Source organism: Gopherus flavomarginatus, chromosome 5, assembly GCF_025201925.1.
Source record: "Gopherus flavomarginatus isolate rGopFla2 chromosome 5, rGopFla2.mat.asm, whole genome shotgun sequence".
Classification (NCBI taxonomy): Eukaryota; Metazoa; Chordata; order Testudines; family Testudinidae; genus Gopherus; species Gopherus flavomarginatus.
In genome coordinates this window covers 119548667-119574043 of record NC_066621.1, presented here as the reverse complement: position 1 = coordinate 119574043, position 25377 = coordinate 119548667, and the positions used below count along the sequence as shown (strand labels likewise).

At 45.8% G+C, this 25377-nt stretch overlaps 1 protein-coding gene across 4 annotated transcripts in view; it reads right to left on the bottom strand.

The window, feature by feature from the left end:
* ADCK1 (aarF domain containing kinase 1) overlaps window positions 1-25377 on the bottom strand; it is a 211326-nt gene that overhangs the window by 173448 nt on the left and 12501 nt on the right. For all 4 annotated transcript variants that reach the window (XR_007774436.1, XR_007774435.1, XM_050953282.1 and 1 more), the window contains exon 3: window positions 23362-23445. Coding sequence is in view for 2 of the 4 variants with exons in the window: in XM_050953282.1 (XP_050809239.1) it covers window positions 23362-23445 (84 nt within the window). In the remaining 2 variants the exon portion in view is untranslated. The remainder of the gene's footprint in view (window positions 1-23361; window positions 23446-25377) is intronic.

Here is a 25377-nt window from a genome sequence, read left to right as displayed (position 1 = left end):
GCACTTGCTCAGCCTGTAGTTGAACAGTTCCTGACCACTGTCCAGGCTGCCTGTGTATGGCTTCATGAGCCATGGCATCAAGGGGTAGGCTGGGTTCCCCAGGATAACTACAGGCATTTCAACATCCCCAACTGTTATTTTCTGGTCTGGGAAGTAATTCCCTTGCTGCAGCAGTTTAAACAGAGCAGAGCTTCTGAAGAAGCGAGCATCATGAACCCTTCCTGGCCATCCCACATGGATGTTGGTGAAACGTCCCTTGTGATCCACCAGTGCTTGCAGCACCATTGAAAAGCACCCCTTGCGGTTTACGTACTGTGTGCCCTGGTGCTCCGGTGCCAAGATAGGGATATGGGTTCCATCTATCATCCCCCCACAGTTAGGGAATCCCATTGCAGCAAAGCCATCCACTATGACCTGCACGTTTCCCAGAGTCACAACCTTTCGTAGCAGCAGCTTAATGATTGCTTTGGCTACTTGCATCACAACAGCCCCCACATAGATTCTCCTACTCCAAATTGATTCCCGACTGACCGGTAGCTGTCTGGCGTTGCAAGCTTCCAGAGGGCTATTGCCACTCGCTTCTCCACTGTGAGGGCTGCTCTCATCTTGGTATTATGGCATTTCAGGGAAGGGGAAAGCAAGTCACAAAGCTCCATGAAAGTGCCCTTATGCAAGCGAAAGTTTCGCAGCCACTGCGAATCGTCCCACACCTGCAAAACTATGCGGTCCCACCAGTCTGTGCTTGTGTCCTGGGCCCAAAATCGGCGTTCAATGGCTAGAACCTGCCCCATTACCAGCAGGATCTCCAAAGAGCAGGGGCCCGCGGTTTGAGATAATTAATTCTATGTCCATGTCCTCACCACTCTCATCGCCGCGCTGCCGTAGCCACTGCCTCCTCCTCGCCTGACTTTGCAGGTCCCGGTTCAGCACAGACTGCACGAGAATGCGCGAGGTGTTTACAACGTACACTACTGCGGCCTTGATCTGAGCAGGGTCCATGCTTGCTGTGCTATGCGGTTTGCACAGTTCACCCAGAAAAAAAGGCTCAAAATGGTTTTCTGCTGCTTTCACGAAGGGAGGGGTAAGGCTGTACCCAGAACCACCCGCGACAATGATTTTTGCCCCATCAGGCACTGGGCTCTCAACCCAGAATTCCAAGGGGCGGGGGAGACTGCGAGAACTATGGGATAGCTACGGGATAGCTACCCACAGTGCAACGCTCCAGAAATCGATGCTAGTCTCAGACCATGGAAGCATAGCATCGAATTAATGTGGTTAGTGTGGCCGCATGCACTCGACTTTATACAATCTGTTTTACAAAACCGGTTTATGTAAAATCAGAATAATCTCGCAGTGTAGACGTACCCTCAGCAGCTGAAAGCCAGAAGAATGGAAGCTGTAGGTTGGCCTGAGTGGTCATGTTGGAGCTCTCAATGTCCCAATGAAATGCTCATTTACCAAATTGGAGGGGGAACAGATTCCTTTCCCCTATTATTGCCTCCTCCTTAAGGGAAGCTCTGAGCTTTCTGAAATGTTTCAGAAATAGCATCCTGTTCCTCATCTTCTGCTTTGGATACATTCCAGTATCAGAGGGGTAGCCGTGTTAGTCTGGATCTGTAAAAGCAGTAAAGAGTCCTGTGGCACCTTATAGACTAACAGATGTATTCAGGGGTGGCTCCAGGCGCCAGCACGCCAAGCGCATGCTTGGGGCAGCATGCAGCAGGGGGTGCTCTGCCGGTTGCTGGGAGGGCGGCAGGCAGGATGCCTTCAGCAGCATGCCTGCAGAGGGTCCGCTGGTCCCGCGGTTCCAGTGGACCCTCCGCAGGCACGCCTGCAGGAGGTCCACCGGAGCCACAGGACCGGCGACCGGCAAAGCGACCGCCATGGCATGCCGTCATGCTTGGGGCAACAAAATGTCTAAAGCCGCCCTGGATGTATTGGAGCATGAGCTTTCGTGGGCGAATACTGACATGCATCCGACAAAGTGGGTATTCACCCACGAAAGCTCACGCTTCAATACATCTGTTAATCTATAAGGTGCCAGAGGCCTCTTTGCTGCTTTTTTGGATATATTAGTTACCAGGGTGCCCAGATACTACAGAGATGAGTATGTTAGAAATGCCACAGTCAGATTAAACTAAATTAAGTAGGGGGCCAGGAGAGACAACAATGGGATCAGAATGCCATTTTACAAAATTGTAGCTGTAGTTATAGCTTTGTGTCTTAGTGGTAAGACAGTGGCACTGGTACCAGTGGCAGTAAGAAAGTAGTGACCATTAAGCAGAGCTGTTCCCTGCTCAGCATCAGGGGCGGCTCTAGGTATTTTGCCACCCCAAGCACAACATTCAGGCTGCCTTCGGCGGCTTGTCTGCGGGAGGTCCCTGGTCCCGTGGATTTGGCAACTTGCCTGCGGGAGGTCCCCGGTCCCGCGGATTCAGTGGCACACCTGCGGGAGGTCCGCCGAAGCTGCGGGACCAGCGGACCCTCCGCAGGTATGCCACCAAAGGCCATCTGCCTGCCGCCAAAGGCCATCTGCCTGCCGCCCCCGTGGCTTGCTGCCCCCGGCATGCGCTTGGAGCGCTGGTGCCTGGAGCTGCCCCTGCTCAGCATCAGAGTTGCTAACTTTAATGACAAAAGTAAGTTTCCCCAGCTTCTTGCTTCTGCTAGCTCTGAAGAGCCAGTCCAGCAATAGGAAAGGAAGCTGGAGTCTATTAGCCCTGCAGAGGCCACACAGCTAAGGGAGAGGGAGCAATTTCTATTCTTAGCCCCATAGAGATGAGACAGCTACCGGAGAGTTAGCTGACGTTTATTCTGACTTACACATCATCAACAGAGCCATTACATTGCAATTACAAGATGAGATTCCGCTCTCAGTTGCACTTTTGCATTCCCACTGAAGACATGAGGGTTGCACAGGTGTAAATGAACGCAGAATCTGGAGACAGCAGGGTTACCCAGTGTCACTGAGGGCAGCATTTGCCACGCAAAATCTTGATCAGTGATGGTGATGCAGAAGCCAGAGAGAAACCAGCATGATTCCAGATCTTAGATTGAGACAGAGACAGCAGCTACCGATATATCATTTTACTTCCAAGAATATTTGACCTGGATGATTGAAGTAGCATCTTGGGTGGCAGTAGTGGTCGCACTCCATGTTTAACAGTCACTTTGCAGAGTAGACCACACTGCTTCCATTGTGGTGCTGATATGTTTTCATTTCCCCCAACCAGCACCACATAGAAACAATCCACATTGCAATACTATGTGCCCACTGCCCTATCACTGCTGTGACCACAATGAACCAGATCAAGCCTACTTTCGCTGCGCTTTGACTTGGTTCAGCTGAACCATGAAGGGGATGGAATTTATATTCTTCTTGTATCTCTTTATGGATTAACCATTTTGCCCTTTCAATTGCCAAGTGTTGACTTTTTTCACCCACATCATGATCACGGTGAATGAACCTCCAAGATCTAGGCCTGCTGCATCTGTAAATGCCAAAAACGCTACAGGAGCCTCAAATTCACTAGTCAGTAAAGCTATCGGATGTCTTGTCCAGTTCTGACCTCAAGAAGATTGGGTGTCTCTATACATGGCAGACCCATCATCATTACTTGTTCTGCTTCTGAGGCAGGGGGCTGTCTTCTGAGAAAACACCAATGTCTGGGGAACTGGGCAAGCTCACATGATTGGTAAGGGGATATGATGGGTTGGGTCACAGAAATCCCCTTGGGACTGCCACCTGATGTGCTGAGACTACCTCTGAGCCTGTTTTCCCTGGCAGCTTGGGACTTCAGTACCCTGTCTTGTTGAGCCAGACACGCTAGCCTGCTACAAACATAGACTCAGGTCTGAACCACGTCCCCCACAAGCTACAGGCTTAACTGAAAACGGCTTAAGAAATGTTCCTGTCTCTAGCTACCAGATCCCCAGTTCCCAATGGGATCCCAACCCCAAATAAATCCATGTAACTCTGTATAAAGCTAATACAGGGTAAGCTCATAAATTGTTCGCCCTCTATAACACTGATAGAGAGATATGCACAGCTGTTTACTCCCCCAGGTATTAATTATGTACTCTAGGTCAATAAGAAAAAAGTGATTTTATTCTCTCAAGAAGCTGAACAAATGCTTCACTGCAGCTACTTAGAATCAAACAAATACATAGCCAATATTCATAACTTCAAATCTAAAAATGATACATGCATACAAATAGGATGAATATATTCAGTAGATCATAACCTTTGCAAAAGATATGTTACATGGCATATCTAGCATGAAACATATTCCAGTTATGTCATATTTACACTCATAAGCATATTTCTATAAAGCATTATGGGGTGCAACGTCACGGGGGATATAAACCCTTCACCTTTAGATAGCCAATCAAGCCCAGGACAAAATGGGCCAAAAGCTGTTGCCATTTAATGGCTGCTCAGCAGCCTAGGAATTGATTTGGTGGGTTTTGACCTAATCTATAGTGGCAAGATGCCTCCATCACAGAAACATCACCATAATTGACCTTCTGGGGCATATCAGTGCAAAGGTCAGGACTGAAGACCATGGAGATGGAACTTCCTTCTCACTACCAGAGGTGGCTATCACTAGAAAGGGAACTGCGGTGGCATCTTGATGGTGCAAGTTAGGAGAAGCTTGCCCTACTTCTTCCCATGTTGCAACTGTTTATCCACTGAACTGAGGTTTTCAAAGCTGCAATCCAGCAACATTCACCACAGCACTCCATAGCACCACTCTGGGACCTATGGTCAGTAATGACTCAGAAAACATTGAATCATCTCTATGGCTTACTGTAGACCCTGGGATTTCTTGGGGTACTGCCTACCCATATGACACAACCAGACCTGAACTTGCTTAGCATATGAGATCTGAGAAGAACACAGCACAAAAAAGAAAAAACCAAAAATAACCCAAACAAAGAACTAATCAGTAAAAACAACCCTGGAAACGCATTACATTCGCTTTCATTTTTGTAAATCGTCGTCTGCAACAACATTTTCTTGGCTCATACAGACAACACATGCTATTAATGGATATCTGGGAGCTGTTAGATTTTAGTATCCAGTTGCCCAAAAGAAGGACGAAAGGAAAGAAATCTCCTCCATAGACCTATTAATCTGCCATAACGAGAGTCTTCATAATTAATTTGTCCCTACCAGGTGCTTTGTAATGGTAGCGAGAGAATATATCAGGAATAGCAATTACCTCTGGTGTCAAAGTGATGAGGAAAATAAATGTTCAACCATCAACAAAATACCAGCGCCTTCCCCACCCCTCCTGATGGTGGGTGACAGCACTGCACATTGGAATTACAGTGCAGTTAATTACTAGGCATGTTGTGACTGAGAATTCATTTTCCAACTTCAGATGAAATTTGTTGAGCAATGCAGGTGGCGGTGGGCACCTGTCATAAGGGTGGTGGTTGTGTGGGGAGTGGCCTAGTCTATGCACTGCTTCTTCTTTAATAATCTGCACATATGTCCCACAATTATAAGCAGTCAACAGTGTATTTATATATTTAAGGAACTTTCTTTCATTAACTGCACATATGTCCCACAATTGTATATTTAAGTAAATGAAAAAGTCTCACCACAAAAGGAGTGTGTGTTGTGGTTTTTGTAAATAATTTCCTGCAAAAAAGCACTTGATTGTATTAGACTTAAATAATAAATAATAATAATAATAATAGGAAATATAATGGGTTTCCAGGGTGGTTTAAAAAAATCAGTTTCTTGGGCCGTGATTTCATCAGATTTCACCGTGCTAAGCAAGCTAAGGTCAGTCAGTTCTCAGATGAGAGACCCTAAGGAGAACCCAGGATGCTGCAGAGAGTGGTGCTGGTGATACAATAGGTAGCCAAACCAGACAGTTTCTATGCAAAAGAATAAATGCACACAAATCTAACATCAGGAATAATAACATTCAAAAACCAGTAGGAGAATACTTCAACCTCTCTGGTCACTCAGTAACAGACTTTAGGGGGCAATTTTGCAACAGAAAAGCTTCAAAATCAGACTCCAACGTGAAACTGCTGAGCTTGAATTAATATGCAAACTAGATACCTTTAACTTGGGTTTGAATAGAGACTGGGAGTGGCTGGGTTATTACACATATTGAATCTATTTTCCCACGTTAAGTATCCTCACACTTTCTTGTCAACTGTCTAAAATGGGCCATCTTGATTATCACTACAGAAGTTTTTTTCTCCTGCTGATAACAGCTCATCTTAATCAATTAGCCTCTTACAGTTGGTATGGCTACTCCCACTTTTTCATGTTCTCTGTGTATATATCTTCTTACTATATATTCCATTCTGTGCATCTGATGAAGTGGGCTGTAGCTCACGAAAGCTTATGCTCAAATAAATTTGTTAGTCTCTAAGGTGCTACAAGTAGTCCTGTTCTTTTTGCAGATACAGATTAACACGGCTGCTACTCTGAAATCTTCCCTTAGGATTAGTACTGATACAGGCAATGCTAGGAATTCTGCTAAAGAAAAGGAGCTTTGATCCCTCAGCTTGGACACATGCTGTGAGCATAATAAACTGTAGCCTGGGAAACTAACACTCAGTGAGAGAGAGTAGGAGGGCAGCTCCACATGAACAGGTGGTGAATTTACCCCTCACCTCAGGACACATGGGCTCAGGTCCCAAGTGAAAATAAAGAATTTGGTGGGTCATAGCCTAGTTCCTAGTGACCGCATCAGGAAAACCGGTTGTACAATTGGCTGTCTCTGGGCTAGGAACACTGAAACTGCAGGGTGTTCTGCAGCTCCAGACTACGGTGCAGAGTTGGGGGACAGGGCTGGAATAGGACGGGTGTACATAGGGCATATCAGGATTGAGGGACGTTAGCAGAGCTGGGGTCAGGGCTAAAATGGAAGGGGTGCAGGTCAGGATTCAGGGGCAGCAGCACTGAAATAGGATGGGGAGATGTATCAGCACAGCTGGGAAGCAGGATGGGCTGGAATTGGAGGAGTGCAGGTCAAAATTGAGGGGCACCAACAGAGCTGCGTGCAGGAAGCTTGCATGGTGTTTGGGTCTAGCCAGTGTTGCCAGCTTCTTACCTTCCTAAGCACCAAATTAAAAAAAAAAGATTAAAAATCAAAAAAAAACACACCTCACCCCACCTCCTGATCCAGACTAGTCCCACTCAGAGAAGTCGTCAAATAACAAAGAAAGCCATGGATTGATCTGATTGACAATGGTCTCAGACAGTACATCTACACAGTAATTCATCAATTACAGCTGACTCAGGCTGTAAAATTGCTGCATAGACATTCGAGCTTGGGCTGGAGCCCGAGCTATGGGAACCCTGCAGTGTGCGAGGAGACAGCTCAGACCCCTTTCTCAGCTCCCCCAGTTCCAAAGCCAGGTTTCATTAGTGTTGTCCCTTGGTCAGGGATCACTGATTCCTACACTGACAGCACAAAACTCTTGAAGCAGACTCTGCCAAGCCGAAACCAAGGCCAGTGCAAGAACCAGGAATGAGGAGGCAGCACTGAACATGGGGAGGTGGGGAGACAAAGGAAAAGGGAGGGAGATGGGCTATGGGCACGCAAGTCACCTCTTGTTGGGCTGTGGAAATCCCTGTTGCCTTGCAGCGGGCACAGTGGACATAGCTCAGCAGTGAAATGACAGCTCCCAAACCTCTCCTCTCAGAGCAACCCACAATCACAAACCAGTTTGGATAGCCCAATGCAACCCTACAATAAACAAACATTGAGCCTGCAGAGCACAGAGCTCAATGATAACAACAGTGGGTACATGCCAGCAAACCTACAATAGAAACTGCGTGTGGAGCCCAGCACCCTACAATAAACAAACCAGCCTGTGGAGCTTGATGCCCTTGAGCATACAACAACAAACCAGCACGTACAGCTATTCCTGTGCAACCCCACAACAATAAATCAGCTTTCAAATTCAAGCCCTGGGGGCAGTAATTATAAAGAGAAGTTCCTTTACCATTATTTTTTAAGCTCCCTTTGTCAGTGACCCCTTTCAATGCACTTTGAAATTCAGCAAAGCTGGCAAGACAGTAAATGGATCTGTGGTAAGGGGGATAATTCAGAAAGCTTTCTGGATGTGCAAGTCCATCATTAAAATGTGGCTATGACCAGCGCAGAGCCTTTGTAGAGATGACCCTTGTTTCTGTGTTTATCTGCTCCCCAGGGATCCTTTCCAAGTCACATCAGCTCAGCGTACTGACAAAAACAAGTTGTTACTGGTGTCAGCCCTGTCTGGGCGATAGAGCTGTGGAGGTGGGAGCTGGTGCAGGAGGCAGAGCAGCTTCCATCAGCAGAATTTGCAGCCACAGAGACAGGGCTGTCAAAGGGCTGCAGCAACATGAACCCAAAGACAGGTTTTCCCAGAGTTCCAAGGAAGCTGGCTGCCATCTTGGATTCACTCCTACTGGGAAAGGGTCTCCCCATGGCCGCTTTGACAGCTGGGATTCTGGTTGTAAATGTCTATTTCAACAGGAACATACAGACCCATGTATGAATACACACATAGATGCCCACAGAGATGTGTACAAAGGTACACAAGCATTTGTCCGGATGCTCACATGCACACATACTTACTTACACCAACATCTTTCTAGATCGGTCACCCAGACAATTCCCTTATTAAAAGGGGCCACGACAGCTGGTCGTGAACGCTCCATTTTGTTTTGTTCCTGAACTAAGTCAGCTGCTGCTGTAACTCAGAGCAGCACAGATTCCCTCATCCCAGCCCCCGAACTCTCACTTTGCCTGGCACAGACAAAATCCCTCCCCACTCTGAGGTGCTCAAAGGATGGAAATGAAGGAGATTTCCCTAGGGACAGGCCTTTCACTCAAGTGCAAACAACATGGCTCCCACATTAGCCCCCAGCGCCTGCCTAGGACTCACTAAGACACCTTCAACATTCATGCCAACCTCAGAGAGTGTCTGTAAGTCACTGCCCATTACAGCTATTCCCTGGGCACTAACATAACAGGCTAAATGAAGACACTGGTTTGACAGGTAAGATAATTGTGTGTTACCCTCCAGCACATTCCTTTATCATACGCACTTTGGGGAGAATCTGATAAGGTCACTGGTTTAGCACAGCAAGTCTATGGCATTTATCCCTAATATCCGATGCTAGCCTGGACCCTGGTACTCAGAATATCCCCAATATCCAATGTCAGCCTTTTCTCCAGCATTTATACATCCTCATTATCCAGGACACATCATCTCAGTGCCAGATCCTCAGCACAGAGTGGTTTGCCTTTGTGTGCAACATCAGTCTCACAGAGGTCCTTCAATCACTTGGCTTAACCATGAGATCATGCATGATCTAAAAAATAAAAAGGAGTCATATAAAAAATGGAAACTAGGACAGATTACAAAGGATGAATATAGGTAAACAACACAGGAATGCAGGGGCAAGATTAGAAAGGCAAAGGCACAAAATGAGCTCAAACTAGCTATGGGAATAAAGGGAAACAAGAAGACTTTTTATCAGTACATTAGAAGCAAGAGGAAGACCAAGGACAGGGTAGGCCCACTGCTCAGTGAGGAGGGAGAAACAGTAACAGGAAACTGGGAAATGGCAGAGATGCTTAATGACCTCTTTGTTTCAGTCTTCACCAAGAAGTCTGAAGGAATGCCTAACACAGTGAATGCTAATGGGAAGGGGGTAGGTTTAGAAGATAAAATAAAAAAAGAACAGGTTAAAAATCACTTAGAAAAGTTAGATGCCTGCAAGTCACCAGGGCCTGATGAAATGCATCCTAGAATACTCAAGGAGCTAATAGAGGAGGTATCTGAGCTTCTAGCTATTATCTTTGGAAAATCATGGGAGATGGGAGAGATTCCAGAAGACTGGAAAAGGGCAAATATAGTGCCCATCTATAAAAAGGGAAGTAAAAACAACCCAGGAAACTACAGACCAGTTAGTTTAACTTCTGTGCCAGGGAAGATAAGGGAGCAAGTAATTAAGGAAATTATCTGCAAACACTTGGAAGGTGGTAAAGTGACAGGGAATAGCCAGCATGGATTTGTAAAGAACAAATCGTGTCATACCAATCTGATAGCTTTCTTTGATAGGATAACGAGTCTTCTGGATAAGGGAGAAGCGGTGGATGTGGTATACCTAGAATTTAGAAAGGCATTTGATACAGTCTTGCATGATATTCTTATCGATAAACTAGGCAAATACAATTTAGATGGGGCTACTATAGGGTGGGCGCATAACTGGCTGGATAACCGTACTCAGAGAGTAGTTATTAATGGTTCCCAATCCTGCTGGAAAGGTATAACAAGTGGGGTTCCACAGGGGTCTGTTTTGGGACCGGCTCTGTTCAATATCTTCATCAACGACTTAGATGTTGGCATAGAAAGTACGCTTATTAAGTTTGCAGATGATACCAAACTGGGAGGGATTGCAACTGCTTTGGAGGACAGGGTCATAATTCAAAATGATCTGGACAAATTGGAGAAATGGTCTGAGGTAAACAGGATGAAGTTCAACAAAGAGAAATGCAAAGTGCTCCACTTAGGAAGGAAAAAACAGATTCATACATACAGAATGGGAAGAGAATGTCTAGGAAGGAGTATAGCAGAAAGGGATCTAGGGGTTATAGTGGACCACAAGCTAAATATGAGTCAACAGTGTGATGCTGTTGCAAAAAAAAGCAAACGTGATTCTGGGATGCATTAACAGGTGCGTTGTGAGCAAGACACGAGAAGTCATTCTTCCGCTCTACTCTGCGCTGGTTAGGCCTCAACTGGAGTATTGTGTCCAGTTCTAGGCATCACATTTCAAGAAAGATGTGGAGAAATTGGAGAAGATCCAGAGAAGAGCAACAAGAATGATTAAAGGTCTAGAGAACATGACCTATGAAGGAAGGCTGAAAGAACTGGGTTTGTTTAGTTTGGAAAAGAGAAGACTGTAAGGGGACATGACATCAGTTTTCAGGTATCTAAAAGGGTGTCATAAGGAGGAGGGAGAAAACTTGTTCACCTTAGCCTCTAAGGATAGAACAAGAAGCAATGGGCTTAAACTGCAGCAAGGGAGATTTAGGTTGGACATTAGGAAAAAGTTCTTAACTGTCAGGGTGGTTAAAAGCTGGAATAAATTGCCTAGGGAGGTTGCAGAATCTCCATCTCTGGAGATATTTAAGAGTAGGTTAGATAAATGTCTATCAGGAATGGTCTAGACAGTATTTGGTCCTGCCATGAAGGTAGAAGACTGGACTTGATGACCTCTCGAGGTCCCTTCCAGTCCTAGCATCTATGAATCTATGAATCACGCATTATATTCAAAAGGTAGCACTGCATGTTTGTAGGCCTCGTCCCTAGGATGGACAAAAACACCTCAGCACATCATGCTCTCAAACTCTCTGCAGTCACACAAAGGGGTACATACTCTGGCCTTATCTGGCATCATTCGAGGGCTGTCCTAGAGATTCTTGGATTTGCAGGATTGAACCAGATCTTGAAACTTCACTACACGGTTCCTGCCACATCACCACCAACCATAGTTACTCTGGCTGGCGCCACAACCCTCAGTAGACTATGTGCATTTGATGATAATCATTATCAAAAGCCTCTGACATCCAGCATAATGTACATCTCCTCCCTGTTTTTCTGGCCACTCCTACCTTCTTAGTGGCATTTGGGTAGTCAGTGCTTTTTCCTGGGAGCCCAATCTGTGCACAAACAGCTTAACTGGACCTTTCCAATGTGCACAACCTGTCTCTTATCTACAATGATTTTAATCTGGCATCAGGTTGATCAATTCCCCCATTGTCTTTAAGTCTTCACAGCCCTCCCTAGTCTTGACTAAGGTAAATCATTTTGTCACTTTGCCTCCTTTTCAGATGGCTAATAAATACATTGAGCAGTGGCACATTTATCAAAATCCTTTGGAAAATCTAAAGGAATTAGGGCCATTGGTTCCCCTTTAACTCTTTCAAAGATGCTCACCGCTGGAGGAGATGCTGTGGGTAGGCAGAAGGGATGTCTGAGAAGGCTCACCCACCCGTGTTAATAAGTCACACAACCATAGGAGATTTTTTGCATCCTCTGCCGCTTCAGGACATCCTGAGGCTTTCCTTCATCCTCAGCTGACAATGAGACTGACTTTTGCTTTGCAACTCAAGGTTCTGGATGTAGCCGATGGAGTCTTTTAAGGTTTGGGTCCTGCACAGCTAAGAGACCCACCTTTCTCTTTGTGCTTCAGGTCAGCTGAAACATTCAAGGCAACAGTCTCTAGGTTTCAAAGACAGGAGCAGGTGGGTGCTCTCAATTCAGGACCCTTGAATCTGAAAGTTGTTTCCTCTATCACTCTGACAAATCTCAACTTTGCTAACCATCAGGGCATGTTCCAAGACCTATCTGTCTTCTCAAGCTTTTCTTTGGGTGGAGGGGTGTTGGAAGGGGAATCTGTAGATTTTAATGGGGAGTTATTATTGCAAGCTGACATTGGTAGCTTTTGGAGCACATACTGAGTTCAGGACAGGTATATTTTTATGAACTCAAGATAAAAAAAGAAAACAGGTGTGAGAAGCATGACTTACCCTTACCAGCACTGATTTGCCCAAGCAATCTTTATGATTCTCTTAGCTATTGTTCCCAGCCTGAAATAAAACTCTTGGGTTTACAATTCTCAAGCCAACTTTGGTTTCTAGTTCTAAGATGGTGTAAATGGGCCCTCACCTTCTGAGCAACGGCATGCAGTACCACAGTCCTTTTCTCCCCCTAGTGCTCCTGCAGGTTGCCAGGTGACTTCGGTGAGTCTTCAGTAGCTTGGCCCTCAGGCCAAGTCACAGAGGTCAAAGTGAACTCCTTGCAGGGTTCTAAAGAGTCCAATAAACAAACAGTCCCTTTGCCCTTGGTAGGGTCTTCAGCCTCAGGTCTGGGCCCCTTAAATTCAGCCCTTTGTTTGGGCTCCCAAACAAGGCCTGCTCCCTTTTCCAGTTTATGCCACTATTCCTGTGGTGGTGGAGGAACCTAGACCCACTCACTACTCCAAGTTCCAACCCAGGGACCCTATAAACAGCAGCCACACGCTGCTCACCTCAATCCTTTGCTGCTAACTCACTGGGCCTCTTCCTGATGGGTCCTTTTGTCTCCAGCCCCTCCACAGACCAATCTCCTCAGGCCCGTCTCCCTTTTCAATCTCAGTGTAAGTTCAGCTAGCCATAAACTCTGGCTACCTGCCAGGCTCCTTTGGCCTGAGAGTACCACCCATTTTCACTCCTCAGCTCCCAGGCAGGACCTGACCTGCTAAAGCCAGGCAGATCTTTTTACCTGAGCCAGCAGTACCATGATTGACTGTTGCTAACGCCTCTAGCCCTTGGAGGACCAGGTCTCTGGTTTCCAAAATGGCTGCTCTGAAAAGTCCACTCTAGGTATGCTTGGAGGACCCATGTTTGCTGCTTTTTTCCTCAGAGCTTGCTGCTTCATGGAGAAGGGTGTCATAGGACAGTGGAGGCCCTAGCAGGTAGCTGCAAAGGCCCAATACACCCACTGATGGATATACCACTGGTTACCATCTGGGTCTTTCGTTTTAATAGCTGCTTTCAAATAAGCCACACAAGCTCCAGGAGTTCAGCCATTTGGCTCCTCAGTTCCTTCAGAGAGATGCCATCTGTTGCTGGGGCTGTCATAAACAGATAGCTAAGGGTTAATGTCTCTTTCACCTGGAAAGAAGTAACCTGAAACACCTGACCAGAGGACCAATCAGGAAACAAGACTTTTTAAAATCTGGGTGGAGGGAAGTTTGTGTCTGAGTTCTTTGTCTTGTGCCTATCTCTCTCTCTCGGCTTTGAGAGGATTTCTGTTTCCTGCCTTTCTAATCTCCTGTTTCCCAGTTGTAAGTACAAAAAGATAGGGGTTTTTTTTGTATTGACATGTGTGTAATTACTGGAATGTTTTAAATTGTATTCTTTTTGAATAAGGCTGTTTATTCATATTTCTTTTAAGCAATTGACCCTGTATTTGTCACCTTAATACAGAGAGACCATTTTTATGTATTTTTTCTTTCTTTTTATATAAAGCTTTCTTTTAAGACCTGTTGGAGTTTTTCTTTGGTGGGGAACTCCAGGGAATTGAGTCTGTGCTCACCAGGGAATTGGTGGGAGGAAGAAGTCGGGGGAAATCTGTGTGTGTTAGATTTACTAGCCTGACTTTGCATACCCTCTGGGTGAAGAGGGAAGTACTTCTGTTTCCAGGATTGGAAATAGAGAGGGTGGAATCCCTCTGTTTAGATTCACGGAGCTTGTTTCTGTGTATCTCTCCAGGAACACCTGGAGGGGGGAAGGGAAAAGGTTTATTTCCCTTTGTTGTGAGACTCAAAGGATTTGGGTCTTGGGGTCCCCAGGGAAGGTTTTGGGGGGACCAGAGTGCCCCAAAACACTCTAATTTTTTGGGTGGTGGCAGCTTTACCAGGTCCAAGCTGGTAACTAAGCTTGGAGGTTTTCATGCTAACCCCCATATTTTGGACGCTAAGGTCCAAATCTGGGAATAGGTTATGACAGGGGCCTGATCCAAAGCCCACAGATGTCAGTGGAACAGGCCGTTAGTCACTGACTGCAATTTAATTTCTCAGGTAGTTCCATCATCTGTCTTGTTTTTTTGCCCCTATCTTTGACAGTCACTCCTTGAATAAACCAGAATATGTATTTGCACCCTCCTCCTCTGGGGGTGAAAACCAAGGCAAAGAAACAAATCTTAATCGTGGTCTTTTTCAGGGCAGGAACCATCTCTCAATGTGTGTACGTCACCTAGTACAATGGGATCCTTATCTCAGATGGGGTCTCTAGGTGCTATCAAAATACTAAAACAACAATAATAATAAACACCTCTTTCTTCACTGATTGCTCCCTTGACATGCAGGAGTTACAAAAGGTTCATGGACTCCCCTACAGGCTTTCAGCAGTTTGTGCTTTAAGAATGTCTTAGTGCTTCCATTCCTATATTTGTCTAGATGTTCCTCAAATTTCCCGTGGCTATTATTTACCTTTAAGAAGCAAAGCTACCAACAGTCTGTGATTCAACTGTGAAGGAACAGCCCCACCTGGAGGCAAGAAGCAAGAACACATGTGAGACACAGCCTTTCCGTTACCATGAGGGTATAGGGCAGGGGTAGGCAACCTATGGCATGTGTGCCAAAGGCAGCACGCGAGCTGATTTTCAGTGGCACTCACACTGCCCAGGTCCTGGCCACCGGTCTGGGGGGTCTGCATTTTAATTTAATTTTAAATGAAGCTTCTTAAACATTTTTAAAACCTTATTTACTTTACATACAACAATAGTTTAGTTATATATTATAGACTTATAGAAAGAGACCTTCTTAAAATGTTAAAATGTATTACTGGCACGCAAAACCTTAAATTAGAGTGAATAAATGAAGACTCAGCACACCCATTCTGAAAGGTTGCCGACCCCTGGTATAGAGAAAGAGAGAGACACAAATCACAACGGAACCGGCAGATAATCAACAAATCAGACAGTTTCAGCTGGCTGAATGATCCAGTGTGTGAGTGACATGTTCACAACCTGCTACTACGTTCCTACTGGTGGAATAGATGTCCAGTGACTATTTCAGACATGAAGGTGCAGGACCAGGAAGTCAAGCGCAGACTAAATGAGGTGCTATTTACTGCCTCTCACCTTCCTCCTATCCTCCCAGGAAGTGACAATGGAACAGATCTTTTCTCTGAACAAAACACCTTCAGGTGCATAATAATGTTCAGCTAAACCCACAACCTGATTGGCTTGATATCTCTAGCACTTGAGAGTTCAAGACCAAAGTAACAATCACATAATGGGCAAGTCCATTGATGGGACTGAAAGCAGGGGAGGAGTATCTTATTATAGGATTTATTTCAGCATCTGTTACATTTTCAGTGTAAAGTTCTAATGTTTCCCACGTTGGCAGGTGGTTCACTAGACTGTAGCACTCACACCCTGTCATAAACAGATAGCTAAGGGTTAATGTCTCTTTCACCTGGAAAGAAGTAACCTGAAACACCTGACCAGAGGACCAATCAGGAAACGGGACTTTTTCGGATCTGGGTGGAGGGAAGTTTGCGTGTGAGTCTTTTGTTCTTGGTCTTCTGCCTGTCTCTCTCTCGGCTATGGGAGGATTTCTGTTTCCTGCTTTCTAATCTTCTGTTTCCAAGTTGTGAGTACAGAGATCATAATACAATAGGGGTTATTGTTTTTTTTCTTTTGTATTTACATGGTATAGTTGCTGGAATGTGTTAAATTGTATTCTTTTAAATAAGGCTGTTTATTCATATTTCTTTTAAGCAATTGACCCTGTATTTGTCACCTGAATACAGAGAGACCATTTTTATGTATTTTTCTTTCTTCTTATAAAGCTTTCTTTTAAGACCTGTTGGAGTTTTTCTTTAGTGGGGAACTCCAGGAAATTGAGTCTGTGCTCACCAGGGAATTGGTGGGAGGAAGAAGTCAGGGGGAAATCTGTGTGTGTTAGATTTACTAGCCTGACTTTGCATTCCCTCTGGGTGAGGGGGGAAGAGAGATTAGCTCTCGGTACTTCTGTTTTCCAAGGCTGGAAACGGGGAGGGTGGAATCCCTCTGTTTAGATTCATGGAGCTTGTTTCTGTGTATCTCTCCAGGAACACCTGGAGGGGGGAAGGGAAAAGGTTTATTTCCCTTTGTTGTGAGACTCAAGGGATTTGGGTCTTGGGGTCCCCAGGGAAGGTTTGGGGGGACCAGAGTGTCCCAAAACACTCTAATTTTTTGGGTGGTGGCAGCTTTACCAGGTCCAAGCTGGTAACTAAGCTTGGAGGTTTTCATGCTAACCCCCATATTTTGGACGCTAAGGTCCAAATCTGGGACTAGGTTATAATACCCCCACACAGAGTCCCCAAACCACCAGCTGGCTGATATACATAGGAGCTGGCCATGCGACAGCACTCACTGATGATGAAGAAGAGACATAATGGAGAGCACATAATATGGCAACTGGCTGGCTTAGGATATTGGGGATGGGACATGATGCTTTTTGCCCTGTCACTGGTTACGAGCCAGTTCACCATCTAAGGGCAGTTTGGTCTCATGGGAAATTAATTTGAGGTTCGCAGATCAGTTCACTACAAACAGGGTTCTTTTTGTAATGTTCTCACATGACCACACCAACTCTCTACTCATCAGCTGACATGGGCCACAGAGACTCAGCTCATCTCACACCATAGAGAGGATACCTTCAGTTTATAGAGGAGACACGTCGTCAGGGAATATCTGTGGGAGGACCTTATGCTCATGAAGCTGCAAAGGGATGTGTATCATGTATTCCCTAACGGAGCTGTTCTGGAGCAGCACCATGGAGAGCTCCTTGCACCATCCCTTAGCAGGTGCAGGCAAAGCTTCAGTCCTTAAACTTCAAACTGTTGTATACAGAATCTCGAGAAATTATCATAGACATGGGCTCCTTCTCCAGCCTGAACCATCTGCAAGTCTTAAGCCATCTTTATAAACACTTCCCTCTTCCTTCCAGAGGCAGGAGGCTCCAGAAATCTGGCCACTACACCAAATGCCAATGTCCTCTTTATAAATACCCCCCTCATTCAAGAGACAAACACTACAGTTTCCAGAAACAGCCTCCCAAGAGCAAGAGCTCTGTATTTCATATAGTGCCAGCAGAAGGTGGAAGCTTCCAACTAATTGCCCAGGTCCAATAACCAGCAGCTTGACTGAGGAGATCTTCCCAATTCTGCTCTCAAAGGTAATTAACCTCTTTGAATAATTTTTCCCTGACAAAGCAATTCTGAAGCCAACAAAGTTAATTCATGGACAGACTCTAAATATGTCCAGAGACTTTCTAAGTGCAGATTCCTTCCCTTCTCATCTCCCACTGCCTCCCTATTAACATATGATGACATCCATGTCTTCAGCATCTATATGTTACATGAAACTGAGGCATCATGGGATTTTTGTCCTATTCAAGCCTGTCAACTGTGATGGGTTCCCGTTGGGGTGCCACCTGGAACTGGGGTACCACTGAGCCCTCTGACCCACCAGCCTGGGCTCCCTTTCACGCTGTGCTGCTGTGACAAGCTGCAAAGCCCTCCAAGCTTGCACTTTTACCAGCATTCACACAGGTAGGGACACACTCAACGGCGGTTACATGTAGGCTCTCTAACCACCAGCCTCCCAGTCTGGGATCCCAGAGAAGTACCATCCTGCCCTGGCCAAATCTGGTCAGTATATGGGTTTAATACCCAGTCTGCCTCCCCCTCAGTGTGAAGAGGACATGCACACTTGTGATAACCAAGCTGAGATTTTCCCCAAACACCTTAGTTAAACGCGCGCTGGCTTGGATTAAAACAAAAAATAAGTTTATTAACTACAAAAAGATAGATTTTAAGTTATTAAAGTGATCGCAAACAGATCAAAGCAGATTACCTAGAAAATAAACAAAAAACACAAACTGATCTTAACATACGAGATAGGTAAGATATGAATTAGCAAATTCTCACTCTGAGTGGTAAGCAGGCTGGCAGATTCTTAAGACACAAGCTGCCTTTGCTTTGCACAAGCTGCCTTTGCTTTGCAGTTTCCCAGGTTTTCATATATAGGCTACAAATCCCTTTGGCCTGGGACCATCATTTCCCCCAGTTCAGTCTTTGTTCCTCGGGTGTTTCCAGGTGTGTAGCTGTAGGGAGAGTGAGGTACCATCATGATGTCATTTCCCCCTTTTATATCTTCTTCCCACTTGCTGGAAAGCTCTTTTGTTGTGACCTGGGTAAAACAGTTCCCATTGTGCAGTGCTATCTCTGAGAGGTTTCTATTGTACACAGTTTCTGGGGTAACCCTTGTGCTTGTGTGCATTTCCTTAGTAAGCCATTAACATTGTTTGGGCTTTTTACTGTTGTACCTGAAAGGCTGCTTGTGATTCCAGTAACACATACACAGTCAAACTTTATAACTTCACATACAATAATAGTACATACACGTCAATGAGATATTAATGTCCAGCAGATCAAGACTTACAGAATGATACCTCCTCAAGGCACACTTTGTACAAACATATCATAATTACATGACAGTGGTAAATAAGGAGGTGCCAGGGTGTCACATTGAGCATGCAGCATTTCTGTACCAATGGGCAAGATGGCACACACCTAATTGCTACTACCACTACACTTTGATGCCAGCCCTGAAACAAACTTTGTGCTTTGTGACACCTTCAGATCTGAAGGTGGGACCTGCAAAAAGACAACAACATCCATTTATGAAGTGTCAACAATGGCACCCAGATGCTATTGCGATGAGCATGTTCAAAATGCTCTGGGGTAGGTAAAAGAGACATTACGGAGAGGCTGTGTTTTCCCAGAAGGAGAGGGAACCTGAAGAAATGTCACAATCCAGAGAAGAAAGGAAGACATCAAGTAAGAAATCTCCAACCTGACAAAGGTGGCTGAGCTGACATCCCTCACCTCCCCTGTGAACTGAATTACACATGAGGGGATGAGCAGGCAGCAATGCCCACTTTAGCTTGTGTCCCACCAACAACAAGTTAAGCGAACTAGCAGGAATGATCAGGACCATATCATAAACCTGTGAAAGTACTGATCTCCTGGGGTGCTCCTGACACTGGATACACATATACATCCTACTAAGTATCCAGTGTCTCCAGAGCTAAATATGGCCAGAGATGATCACAAAATCACTGGATCAGCACTTACTGGCATTATCAGCAACTGAAGGGAAGTGCTAGGAGTGCCATGAGATTCCTCCCTGCAGATTGAAATTTAGGGTTATCGTGCTTGCCAAGCCACCAACATTGTTTGGAAAGGTTGTTCTGACGGGTGTGAAACTTACATGGCTCACGCCAGTTTCACTCCTGATACTGACAGCTATAAGCATCAGCACAAGGAGTGGCAAGGACAGGGCTCTTATCTCACTTGGTTGCTGGGAAAGGGCACGGGGTACTAGCAGAGAAGTAGCTCCCCACACCTCCCGGCTGGAGTGAGGGAGAGGCAAAGAGAAGTGAGAGCATCAAGGTGAGGTTAACAGATCTCAGAGAGACATGGCTACATCCCAGCTCATACTGTTGTCTCATAGGAAGTTGTAAATACTCCCTCAATTTGCTGATCATAAAGAGGTGCTGAGAACTGCCTAGCTGAGAACATTAGCATCAAAAGTGGCCCATGAGGGACAGAAAAAGAGAGTGAGATTGAAGAGGTTTCCTTGGAGCTAAGTGAGAACCTGGCTATGAGTCCCCAGGGAACCTGTTTCTTTCTTAATCTGCTTTGTATTTAATTGTTTCCTAATGACTATGTCCCTGTTTGGCCCCAACAGGCTCAGGAACTGGTGCTTCCACTGAGGTTTCCTATCTCTCAACTGAAACAGTGGGTTATTCAGGGTCTCCTCTTTAGCTGCTTAATAGAAATTATTATTACACAGCGAGCATGTGTTCTTTATATTCCAGCAGCACCCACAATGTGCTGCATACGGTCTACACTCACAAGCAGACACAGTCCCTGCCCCATGGAGTTGGCAGGCTAAGCGAATGAGCAGCATACAAAGGGCAGAAGACATGGGAGGAAACAGCCAGTCAGAATATATACACAACATTTTAAAATAAATGCCAGCTATCCCCAAGTCACTCTCTATTGGGCCATTGTCAGCTGGCTAGTTTCTTGTAGCTTTGTTAGCTGATGTGGGCCTTGATGAGGGATGGGAGGCAGAACGTGGTAATGGCCGTATGGATCAGTCCAGGCCTGGATGATGAAACACAAAAATAGTTACGGGAGCAGCACAGAAACAGGGGGTTGAGGCTGACATTACTGCTGGAGTAAAAGGTGGGGGTGGGGAGGCTGACAAAATAGGAGATGTTGGTGCCAGATTGAGAGCCCTGAAGACTGAAGGCCTCTGTTTATCCACGGAACAGGTGTAGCATGGGCAACCCCCGGGGCTGGTGTCCCTCAAACACATACTGCCACCTGCCAGCGCACCATGCCCCTGACCTGGAGGGACTCACCCTCAGACTGAGAGGGCAATGCAGTCTCTCTTGGCCACTGCTGATGGACAACAAGGGGCCAATTAGTGCTAGGTTTGATGGTGGATTTTCTGATGACTCATCCATGAGGCACCAGACAGAGACCCAACAAACACAGTCCACAGAGACCACTGAATAGCTGTCAGGTAGTAAAGGCTTTTAGTTACTACCCACCTGGGGCTGGACTGGGACCTGTGCCCTAAAACCAAAGGGTTCTGTATGCAATTCCCCAGTCCCACTGCAGGGTCATTGTCTTCTGCATATCTGACACTTTGCTAGCCCAGCCATCCCAAGAGCGTTGCTAGAAGGCCACATTCCTAGTTATTTGTCAGCTAAAACGCTCCTCTCCACAATACTCCCCCAACAGCAAGACAAGCCAGGATACTACACTCACAGAAGGAGTTTCACCTGCTCATGCTATGCCTGAATTTGCTTCACAGCCTCCATATCCCTGGCTTTCCCCTCTCAGAAGCCTAAGACTTGAAGAAAATGCAGGCCATGGTGCTAAGTCCTCTTGCATCGCACTGACTCGCTCTGCCAAGGCACAAGTGCTGACTCAGCTGGTCTTGGCTGCCAAGCGGGGAGAGCACAGCACAGCTCCAATGAACAGGGGCCCTTTTCTGATGTCCAGAGCACAAATCGGCAAACCATCAGAAGCAGCATGACAGAGGTTAATGAGGCCATGGAGAAACACGGCAAAAGGTCGGAGTTCTGCAAGGGCTCCTGGAAACAGCTGTCAAACTACAAGCAGTCTGCAGCACCGGCGACTCCACCACCTCAGCTTCTCTCACAGCAGCTACAACTCAGCCCTTCTGCAGACCCAGGTTTCAAAAATACAATCTTTTAAAAACACTTCTAATGCTGGGGAAGATGCCAGATTGACAAGCCTGGAATCTGGAGGCTTCTGAGCCAACAGCTACAACTTAGGCAGCGGCAGAGCAAGCTTCCTCCCATCACACTGCTCACAGGCCTGATCAACTCTAGGGGAGTTCAGTCTCCCACTCAGTCCTTGGCCACTACTCTAAAGTTGCCAGTTCGGGGGTCAGTTGATTATGATGGCAGGTCGTGTGCTGTGCACGCCTGTCCACTAGGAACTGGACTGAGAACCCACCACCTCTATCACATAGACTAATGGACAGCTGTCAGAAGGTTGTGATTTTCACTCACTACCAACTAGTGCTGGATTGGACCCAGCATCCAAGAGTGAAAGCCACAGTCCTCAGCGCTACTGGAGAGTTATGGAGATGGCAGAGACACAGGAAGACGGAGACAGAAAGCTCCAAACTCCGAAGTTTGTCAGTCTGGCATCTACCACCAGTTTCTTCAGTGACACCCACCTGTGATTAGAAGAGCTACAAACGCTATTTCTTTAGTCGAAGGGGAAGGTGAGAGCAACCCCAGGCAGGCTGCTCTGCAAGACACTTCTAAGCACTTTGAATTAGTTAAAGCCAAGTATATGTTACTAAATACTAAGAAGGGTTGTGTGGTGCACTGGTGGTGGCAGTAGGGGGGTGGGTGGCCCAATCCACTAGCTCTTCACCTCAGGACACCGGAGTCTAACTCCTAGGCGTGTTAGGTGAAAAAACAAACAGGCTTGGTAGTCCTATTGCAAAATTACTGCCTAATTTGGCATAGAACAGCACAATCCATATTCTCTATTCTGAAGAGGTCCCAGGACTAGTACAGCAGAGGGGCTGCAGGGCAGGGACAGGACTGAAACACAAGGATCTGTGGGTCAGGATTGAAGGGCCCTGGCAGTGCAGGTGGGAAGGGCCCAGATCTGAAAAACAAGAGGGCAAGTTTGAAAGGCCTTGGCAGAGAAGTTGTAATTTATAATCTTTGTTCCTGTCACTACAGATGCTATTTTTATTCATATTAATTAGTTACATCAGAACACAGTGACAGAAAGCCTGGCAGTGAAGAGTCCCTTAGATTGCCCAATTACTTCTCAATTTCTTCAGGGATGCTCTGCAGCCCTGACTGATCCCAGAGGATTCACCACTCATCCACCATATCTGCCCCATTTCAATTCACTCAAACCTTATGTTACAGCCCCCACCAACTAACTGGCCAAGCAGGACAGAGACAAGACTCTCTTGCTGTTGCTAAGCAACACAAGGCCACCTGCCTTCCCACTCCCCCAGCAGCACAGTGCACTACATCAGTAGCGCTCCACTTCAGTCTAAGCAGCAAGGAGCCTGTAGTGGGAATCAAACCTGCTCTCATCCCACTGGCTGACTGACTAAGGCAGTAGCTCGGTGGATTGCATTGCCTTTAGTAGAGCTCTGTTTGCTTGCCAAGCCTCTGGGGGACAGAGCCCTGTGCTGTGGTCACATTACCTGTGATTTGAGGTAGGCATACTCCTGTGATCCATACGGGACACTCCGGAGAGAAGTGAGGTAGTCATAGGTGATAACAGCTGTCTGAAAACCAAGCCAGAAACAGTATGAAGACTGCAATAATCTCTGATCAAGCCAACTAAGTTTTTATTAAAGGGACTCCTTCTATTTCGCTTTAGGCCCTACATTTAAGTTTAGTTTAAAACAAAAGGGTCACAAGGAACAAAAAGTAATACAAATAAAAACATTCACATCAATGAAAATCAGTGGTTTACACTTATGGAAAACTTCCCTGCAGGGCAGGAAATTCAGTAACATGGAGCTATTAAAAATAAGTAATACTCTGTACTTCTAGAGCACCTTCTATTCCAGATCATCAAAGCACTTTACAGGTATTAATTAATTAATTAAATATCACAACCCCCCTGGGAGACAGGTCAGGATAATGTCCACTGTCCAGATGGGGAAAATCAAAAGGACAGGTAGGGAAGTGACTTGGCCAGTGTCACACAGCGAGACAAATGCAGAGCCGGGGAACAGAACTGAAAGAAGCCTTGATACCCAATCACGTGCCTTATCCACAAACCAGGCCCCACATATATGATGAGCAGGATGTGAAACTAACTAGAAACAGCCTGAGGCCTGCATATGAACAGGAGTCTTTCCCCTTCCCTCCTATCCAAACCCTGAAGGCAAATCCAGGACTAGCAATGCCAGAACAGCTGCCATGGTGTTAAATTGTGATGTTTAAGCTATTACTTGAGGGATGGTACAGGAGATATGTCAGACTAACACCCATACACACCACGACTACTCCTGTGGTTTGGTAACCGATCAGCATTACAGACACCTTCACTGGTTACAAATCACACAATTCAGTTAGCGTCCATGCAGCAGCTTTTCTACCATTGTACTCACACCTACTACACAGCCCATCTGTATTCATATCAGCGAGTGCTGGGAAAACCTGGGCAGCTAGCCCTTCCTCCTGGCCTCAGCTGGTGAGAGCGTGGCCAAAAGATATGCATGCAGAGCAGCGTAAGGGGCAATGCTTTTTGGGATGTTCAGTGCACAGAGAGAACCAGACAACCTGGTTACAAAGATATAATATGGGGATTCAACTACACCTCTACTTCGATATAATGCTGTCCTTGAGATCCAAAAAAATCTTACCGCATTATAGGTGAAACCGTGTTACATTGAACTTGCTTTGATCCACCAGATTGTGCAGCCCCGACCCACCCCGGAGCACTGCTTTCCTGCCTTATATCCAAATTCATGTTATATCAGGTGGCATTATATCGAGGTAGCGCTGTACATGCAAAAGAACAATGTTATGACCTGGTTAAGGAAGACAACCACGTAGCCAAGCTACTGGCAAGGGTGAAACACTCTTAGCTACTCTACTTATTAACCCTGTTAACCATGTGAGTGGGTGGACACAAACCATGTTTGGAGTTGACCAGGCAACTGGTTATAAACTAGGTTAAAAGTTGTAGACAAGGTAATGTAGACAAGGTAACCCTTTTCAAGTGCCTATGTGACTGATGGGCCTAAGTCCAAGAGAGACTTAGGCACTTAGGAGTGTAAGTTTCATTAAAGCCAATGGGGAGTTAGACTCTGAAGATCCTAGATCACGTTTGGAAATGAGACTTAGGTGCTTTTGAAAATTTTATCCTAGGCCTAAAGTTTCTCTCTCTCTCCACAGTCAGGAACAGAGATGGAAATATTCAGAGCAATTTCACAAAGTTTTAACAGCACTGAGCACGGGTCACTTGCTGTTATGAACCAGTTAATAGCAGATTCTCTGTAACTGGACATTTTTTAATCATGATTTGAGGACTTCAATAACTCAGCCAGAGGTTGTATGTCCATTACAGAAGTGGGTGCATGAGGTTCTGTGGCCTGTGATGTGTAGATCAGACTAGATGATCACCATGTTCCCTTCTGGTCTTAAAGTCTATGAGTCTAATTGTAGCATTTGTGATAAGAATTCCCATCTGGATTTCAATCCCC